Source organism: Macadamia integrifolia, unplaced genomic scaffold, assembly GCF_013358625.1.
Source record: "Macadamia integrifolia cultivar HAES 741 unplaced genomic scaffold, SCU_Mint_v3 scaffold798, whole genome shotgun sequence".
In the NCBI taxonomy this organism is placed as follows: domain Eukaryota; kingdom Viridiplantae; phylum Streptophyta; class Magnoliopsida; order Proteales; family Proteaceae; genus Macadamia; species Macadamia integrifolia.
The window spans coordinates 142,935-150,820 of NW_024870539.1; the positions used below are offsets into that span (position 1 = coordinate 142,935).

At 38.8% G+C, this 7,886-nt stretch overlaps 1 protein-coding gene and 1 long non-coding RNA gene across 3 annotated transcripts in view; both read right to left on the minus strand.

Annotated features, from left to right (window-relative positions):
* Positions 1-952: 952 nt before the first annotated feature.
* The window catches only part of LOC122069987 (EKC/KEOPS complex subunit TPRKB), a 28,760-nt gene continuing 21,826 nt past the window's right edge, over positions 953-7,886 (minus strand). For both annotated transcript variants that reach the window (XM_042634089.1, XM_042634090.1), the window contains exons 3-7: positions 3,043-3,109; positions 2,789-2,911; positions 2,619-2,702; positions 2,422-2,508; positions 953-1,377 (exon numbers count right to left, since the gene is read on the minus strand). In XM_042634089.1, the coding sequence (XP_042490023.1) occupies positions 1,291-1,377; positions 2,422-2,508; positions 2,619-2,702; positions 2,789-2,911; positions 3,043-3,109 (448 nt within the window). In that variant the 3' untranslated portion in view covers positions 953-1,290. The remainder of the gene's footprint in view (positions 1,378-2,421; positions 2,509-2,618; positions 2,703-2,788; positions 2,912-3,042; positions 3,110-7,886) is intronic.
* On the minus strand, positions 3,116-5,356 carry LOC122069988. The gene is made up of 3 exons (XR_006137616.1): positions 4,949-5,356; positions 4,786-4,851; positions 3,116-4,643 (listed from the first exon to the last, which is right to left on the minus strand). It is a non-coding gene; the product is annotated as an uncharacterized LOC122069988 (long non-coding RNA).

The window sequence follows — 7,886 nt, forward strand, 5'->3', positions numbered from 1 at the left end:
GTTCAACTAACCAACCACTTCCCCTATTGACTTGGATTATAAAGACTATTTCCACAACAGATCCGTTACCTACTATGCAGCTACTAATTCTATTGAGTAAAAATAGCAACTACCCTACCCAACTACCTTTATTGAGGAAAATTAGCAAACTTCAAGAGATACGCAACACACAAGAAGAATGCCACCATTTCTAGAAGCCTTATAAGTTCCAATGGAAAACACAACCTCCATAATTTCCTCTTTAAATGGCAAGAAAACTAATAGCATTTCTATCACCCTCTGTCATATATGAAGTTCGAGATTTCTGCAGCCAAAATATCTCCTCTACTTCTAAAAACTATTTCAAATTATTGCTCACCTTCAATAATTGATTCAAAACGGGAGAGATTTCTCAAGTGATTCAAGATAATAATACCGATAAAAAGGACTTTCACTTGCTGCAAATTACCAAAAACATCCCTATTCCAAACTCAGAAAATTAATAAGACCATCAAGTTTTCAAAACAAGTTCTATGAAACTAAGGAATCCCATTTTGATGTACAAAAGTCAAAGAATTGTGAATGTTAAAACCAGGCTGCCTGGAAATGAAATAATAGTTTCTTAACAGGTCTACATGGGGAGTCCAAATGCAAAAGTAGGGGCTTTATGATCAAAGCCAAACAAGGGTAAAATTCTTAAGGCAGCATTTGTCCATATAGACAACCATAAAGAGTTAGCCATTCCCCTATCAAATATTAGACCAAGTAAATCTCAGTCCAAGCATAGGAAGATCCACTAATCCATATTATTAATAAAACTAAACGCTTCTTGGCAAGCTGGACCAATAAGCTTAGGGGCTCTACCTCCAAACTCATGAAGGTACAGGATTTGGTTAAAATCCCCCATAATTAATACAGAAACAGTTAAAGAACACACAAAATTAAAGAGTTCTTGCTAAAAAAGAATCATCTCTGACACAGAAAAGGGGGGGCGGGGGCAGCATAGATTCCAATAAGACACTTGAAGTTATCAGAATATGGTTCAAAACAAAAACACACCAAAAACGAGAACCATAATGCACATAGGTAACATTAGTATTAGATGCATTTCCCCACCTACTTACTCTACAATATAGCATTTGATATTGCTGGGTAAGTGAACTCCAAATTAACTAAAGTTAAACCCACAAAAACAACTAAATTGGCAAAGAGAGAGTATAAATGGGGGAAAAAACAAGACAATTAGTGTTTGTCAGAAATTTGTTACGAACCACATCAACCACTGACTAAAAGCTTTTTGGTATTTTCTCATCACAAGGCATCTCGAACAGCAATCCGGCATGTGATGGCATTGTCGAGTGAGGATATCCCTAATTCCAGACCTGATATCTTGTAGTGCTGAAGAAAGTGGGACCATTAACCAACATTAGCATCCAAAATAAGAGTAAAGAAAATACTTATTAAGAATATGACCAGAATTGATGTTATTCTCTACAGCTGCTTTTATAATTGGGAGGTAAATCTTTACCACAAAACTAAAATGTGTTACTAACTCCTAAACAATCAAAATCTGGTTATTAAATTTACGTCGCTTTGCAACCAAATCCTTGGATTTGAAAAGGAAAATAGAATTATAACTGAAAAGTATAAGAGCCAAATATGGTAAAAGTTTTAAGTAGGTTACAGAAGCATGATTATCTAACGATAAAAAAACAAAGCATGATTGTAAAAATTTCCTTTTTCTTTTAAAACCAATTCATTACGATTCCCTTCCCTTTTACTTGCAACCAGAGTAGTCAGTTTGGATTGCAGGGAAATTCGAGAGGCAAAATATGCTGTTACACATTCATTTGTGAACAAAGAACAGAGACGTCAACAGAGTGGTAAACTGGCAATGAGTTGTAGGGCAACTTAGGGTTCGGTTTCAAACTTTCAAATACTCGATCTATTACAAACCCATCTAATAATACAGTTGGAATTGCCTAAATGAACCTGTCGAATACCAAGTGGCTTTCCTTAGTCTGTTTCACTAGGTCCAATTTGCATTAGGTCAGTTTCAGGTTGAAGAATCAATTATCAACCCAAACCCATTCCATATTTGGCAAAGGCTATGCAGAGCATATGGCAGTTGGGTCAACAATTGGCAGCCTTGGACTACACGATCCAGGGATCTCAACACAGCCTAGATCACAATGTGATCCTTACACGTGGAAAGTTTCAGCCCTACACAGTCCTTGGGGTCAACTCAATAACTTTGGGCCGTTTCGACCCCTATGCAGTGAAAATAAGTGGACGTCAATTTAAAACTTTCTCAGGTTTTGAAGAATATTTTACTCTGGGGATTCTACAATGAATCAACACCCGAATTTTCATAATCAAAATCTTCCTAAATATTGTTTTCCCCCTCTACTTGTTGACAAACTAAATGCATAATTCACAAACCTTCTGTATTTGGGCTTGATTTGCTCTTCCTGCCAACTCCTCCAATCCGATCTCTTTCCCATTAACAAGTTTCTCTATGCTTTTCATCTAGAAGAGAACAAAATATTAATCAGTATAATTCTTGATCCTTTTTGCAGCTAAACCAAGGAAACAGATAAGTAAGATGAATGCGTGACATCAGAGGAAAATAACCTCACCTCGTCATGAGAAGCATCAAAACGAGCAACAAGAACATAAGTAGAGTCCTTAGATATGCCGCATCTTTTCAATGATTCGGAAATCTAAGAAGTTTGAAGCCCAAAATGTTACAAGAGCCCAAGAAGGAAAACCAAGGGATAAACCACATTGAGATAAAGCAGGAAAATACATGCTTTGATCGAGAGTAGTTGTAGACAAGCTCAGAATGCAGAGTCCTTGTTGTCAATGTCTCCCTTGACTTTGATAAAAGTGTCTTGTGCGCGGCTACTAAAACAGGGAAAACATCTGGTACCTGTTGACAGAGTCAATGTTAGAGCCATCTTCACGACATTCACTCAACCAAAAGGAAATAAAGAGATACACGAATCATTTGCAAAACCATGTGCAGTAGACATAAGCAAAAGAGGATGTCAAGAATCCTACAAGTGATGCATTGAGAAATGCTACTTCTGGTTCTAGGGTTCCACTTTGCATGGCATCTAGAAGTTCACTGCAAAATAATGAATAGTTAGTCACTTAAACCCCTTCCAAAACCTTTTGAAGCACTTCATAACATTCAAAATCTGCCATAGGATTACCTTGACATATGAAGGGAAAAAAAAAATCTAGTATGAAATAAAAAAATCTGGTCATATTTGCATTAATAACAGTCTAAGGATGCTTATTTTCTTCAGTAGGAAGGCAAACAAAAGTCTGGTATTCACCTACTATTATGAGTTGGGAGTTTAAGGACTAGTGCCTAATGAAAAGTGTTTTCATACTCTTACACCGCAATGCACTCAATGAAGGGATTCGAGATTGTTCAGGACGCAGAAATGGTTCCAATCAGGCAGATTATAAGTCATAACTCAACATGACTGACCTAGGAGAGATTAATAAACAAGGAGAACCAGGTGATCCACCTAAAAAATACCTACAGAGAGAGAGAGAGAGCATAGTTGTCGTCTTGTCGAGCAAAGGCATTGAGAGCTTGTATAGAGCCCTAGGTGTAATGGCAATGATAATTTTCTATGATTATTCTTAGATGCAACATAGAATCCATGTCATTGCAATATGATGTATTTATGTTAGTAATAACCTAATATGATAAAAACCAGCATATAATAAGCAAAGGATAGGATATAATATATGGCAAAGCAATAAACATAAATCAGTGTAAACTCGTTAAGTGTCAAAAAATAGAGAAATTATAAGGCATGTTGTCACAACTCACAAGGCCACGAGGCGATTCCTAGGCATCCAAAGTGGTCACCTTTCATGCCTCGAACAAAGCATGCCATCACCTTGGCATGCTTGCCTGCTTGCTGCATGGATAAAAAGCTTGGCTGCAGCAGAATGGCATGAATCTAGGTCATGAGAGTGGCCACTTCATGCAAAAATTCCAAAGGTAAGGACCATCTCTATTCCACCCCTCCTTGCAAAAGAGGGACTTGCACCATTATATGGCCCTTCGGCATTCTTCAGCTTCGGAGCTCAGGAAGATGACATTACTAATTGTAGTCCCAACAATATTGTTTCACTGGCTACTTCTGCTCCCCCATCACCAATATATTATATTTTTTGGGAAGTGTCATCACATTTTGTAAGACTCCATAAAGGAAATTGATGGTGTTCTAATCTCTTTAACAGAATACGTTAATAGAAGATCAGAAAATCAGCAACTGCATCAGGAACATAGTCAGATCTGATGCGTGCTCTTGATAGATAGATAGAAGAACAGATAGAAGGATAGCACAAGTTAGGAAACCACCTCAACCCATGCCAGGAGTCCACCGGATCCTATGAAGAGAATCCACCTGGTAAACATTACTGAATCCACAGAGACAGGTTGTTCTGAATCCACAAAACCAGATTTTAGAAACTCAAAAGCTTTAATCTTCAAATCATGGGGAGGAAGGGCCTATGGCTAGTACATATATTTATAGTTTCTCCGTAGAAGCCTGTAATTGGATGATTAGAGCTCTTACATCATCCAACAAATAAGAAATCAAAGCTTCCAACCAATGGGAATACTCCAACCTAACCTAATACATTAATAACCAGTAGAAACCAAGTTAGATAAGAATAAAATATTCCATCCAAGATAGACTTTAAAATAAATTAAGAAAAAAAAAATAGAATTCTAGAAAAATCCCACAATTGGGCTGCTTAAAGATAAAATCTAACCTTCTCCACAAAACAGAATCTGAACTCCAGTCGCACCTCTCCACTTCATCCATCTACTTTAATTCTCTGTGAAACATCATCCTTTATGTAAAAAAAGAGCAACCCAGTGCATGAGGCTCCTGCTACTATAGGTTCTGGGAGGGGAAAATGTAAACAACCTTACCTCATGCTTCGTAGGAAAAACTGTTTCCAAAATATCTAAAATAGTCACTTTGCGGTATCCCTCTGTCCTCAATTTTCACTACATCTGATGGAGGGCCTTAGGGAAGAGAAGGGGAAATCAGAGTATAGAGGGGAAAGGAGGGGAATCACACAATCATTAGTGCACAAACTCAACATCTTCATTCAATAATCAAAAATCACTCTCCATTGTCCATCAGTTACAGCCAATATATAGGAAAGTAAAGACATAGAATTAGAAACTTAACTAAAATGGTAACTAGCCTAAACTAGGAAACAACCAATAAAAGGAAACCAATACAAGGAAGTAAATCGTAAATCCTACCTTCAAATCTGGAAAATAAAAGGCATGAAATAAAAGACAAGTAATTACTGATTTTATTTCCAACCCTTGTTGGACCAAAACCCTGGGCTGGACCAGCTCTTCTTGGCCCTTGGGTTCCAAAGCCGGTCATGCTTGTCCAACCAGGTAAGTGCAGTTGTATCTGCATTAAGAACTCGACTCCGTCGAGTTAGGAAAAGGACCTAGAGACCGTCTGAAGGAATATGCTGAATGAGAAACGATCCCACCATCTTCTTGAGGTTAATTTCAGAAAGATCTTTAGCAGGATGAAACTTCATAGTTTTGTTGACATGCTTGAAAACATAGGTGTTGGCATAGCCACAATGCTGTACTTTCTTGTCAAACAACCAAGGTCGACCAAGAAGGATATGGCACACCTTCAGAGGGAGGACATCACATTAGACTGTATCCTTAAATCCACCAATAGAGTATGTAACCAAACACTTATCTGTGATCTTGAGATTAGTGTTGTTCACCCAAGCTACCTTGTAGGGATTTGGATGTGGCTCTGTCTTCAATCACAGCTTACGAACAGCGTCTTTAGAGACAACATTAGTGCAACTATCTCCATCAATGATCAAGGTTAACAACTGGTCATTGCACTTCACATGAGTCTGGAAAATACTATTACGGCGCCAATCTTCATTGTCAGTGACTTTTTGAGTGGTCAACACGACGAATGACATAAAAGGGATGTTGGTCCTCATCACTGAGAGTATCATTTACTTCACCTGGTGCACACTCTTCTCTTAAATCAACTGTGTCAGAACCAAGTTGTTCTTCGGGAGGCCATAGATGTAGCATTAACCTGTGGTTTGCTAGATGACCTTTCTTGGGTAGGAGACTTGCAGAATGGAACTAGTACCTCAAGGAAAAGTATTTGCAAAATTTATCAGACTGTATGGGCGTTTCAGACTTTCCTCAACCCGATACACTACTTGCACGACATCTTCCATGGCAAGCAGTCTACTAGATGCAAGGGCAGCACTAAGTTGAGGGTGCAAACCATTGAGAAATTGTGCCACTAATACTTCTTCATCCCACTCAAAATCAAAACGAGTGGCCAAATAATAAAATCTCACAACATATTCTTCAACGGTCAAATTCTCCTGTCTCAACTATGCAAACCTGAGATACATGCATTGCTTGTAATCAAAAGGCAAGAATCTCCGGTTCATGACTCCATGCATTTCAGCCCAAGTAGTGACTAAATCAATGCCTCGTGTTCGGTTTTGTTGTTGTTGCTTAACCCACCAGACTCGAGCCGTGCCTTTCAATTTAGCTTCTGCAAATAGGATCTTTCGGGCCCCAGTCAACCCGTACCATCTAAAGAATGTTTCTAAGCTGTGAATCCAGTCAAGGTACAGTTCTGGATTGTCATCTCCATAAAAATCAAGGACATCCAATTTTTTTGCTATTTCTGCTCCATCATCATATCTACCAGTTCTATATGGTGGAGGTGGTGTTGGTGTATGATGCAGTGGTGGTGGTGACAGTGGTAGTGACGGATCCCGTGGAGTGGTGTTGGAAGAATCCCCAGATTGAATGGGACTCTTTCCCCTATCTGCAGCCACCAATCGATCAAAAAAAATTTGCATTTCTATCATTGTCTTAAGAGAAGTGACAATGGGAGTGAGGGTATCAATTTTCTCATCAGTTTCTCCTTTATAAGAGTTCAACTGCTGCATAACTTCATTATTGGCTACCATAGTGATGATAACCAAAGAATACTCACAAGTAATGGCAAAGTAATAAATAGATGAAAATTAAAAGAGGAAAGGCAGAATGGTAATCAATAGGAAATTCCTAAGTGGATGGCAATAATGTAATATCTGGAAAGCACACAAAATATTACGTATGGGCAAGGGTATATTGGAAACAAGAATAAATAAAGTATAAAGAGAGGGGCAAAGTGGGGAAATATAAAGATTAAAGAAAGAAAAAAGGGAGAAAAAGGCCTCAGGGTGGGGTTTGGATTATTGACAAGAAGGAAGTTCTGCCTTCTTGCGATGGAACCAACAACGATGGAGCTCTTCTCCAATAATGGAACTCTTCTCCAGCGATAGCTTCTCCGATAGGACCTCCAGGGATGCAACAGAACGTTGGAAGAGGCGTGAGCTGTGATGGAGTTCCAACAGGTTGACTTTGACCAAGAGAGAGGCTCGCGATGGGACTTCACAGGTATGTCCTCTGTCCTTTCTCTCTCTTCTTGTCTTCTTCTTCTTTGTTTATTTTCTGTTTCTCCCTTCTCTTCTCGTCTTGCTTCTCCTTCTTCTGTGATGCTTCTTGGACTCCCTCTTCTCCTCGTCTCTTCTTTTCTTTTTTTCTTTTTTTTGTTTCTTTTGGCTGATGGAACGCTAGGGTGAGGGTAATGGGTCGATTGAAAGCAGGAAAAAAAGAAAGTGGGGGTGGCGGCAAGGGCTGCTCTGTGAGGATTTTTTTTTTTTTTTTCAATTGCCGTTGGTAGAAAGCCTAGGAAGAGGGGAAGTAAAAGCAGTGGAGTTGTCTATGGAAGATGGGTATATCGGGGGTAGGTGAAGGGCACGACTTCTCTGGGGTTTTTTTTTTTTTTTTGACA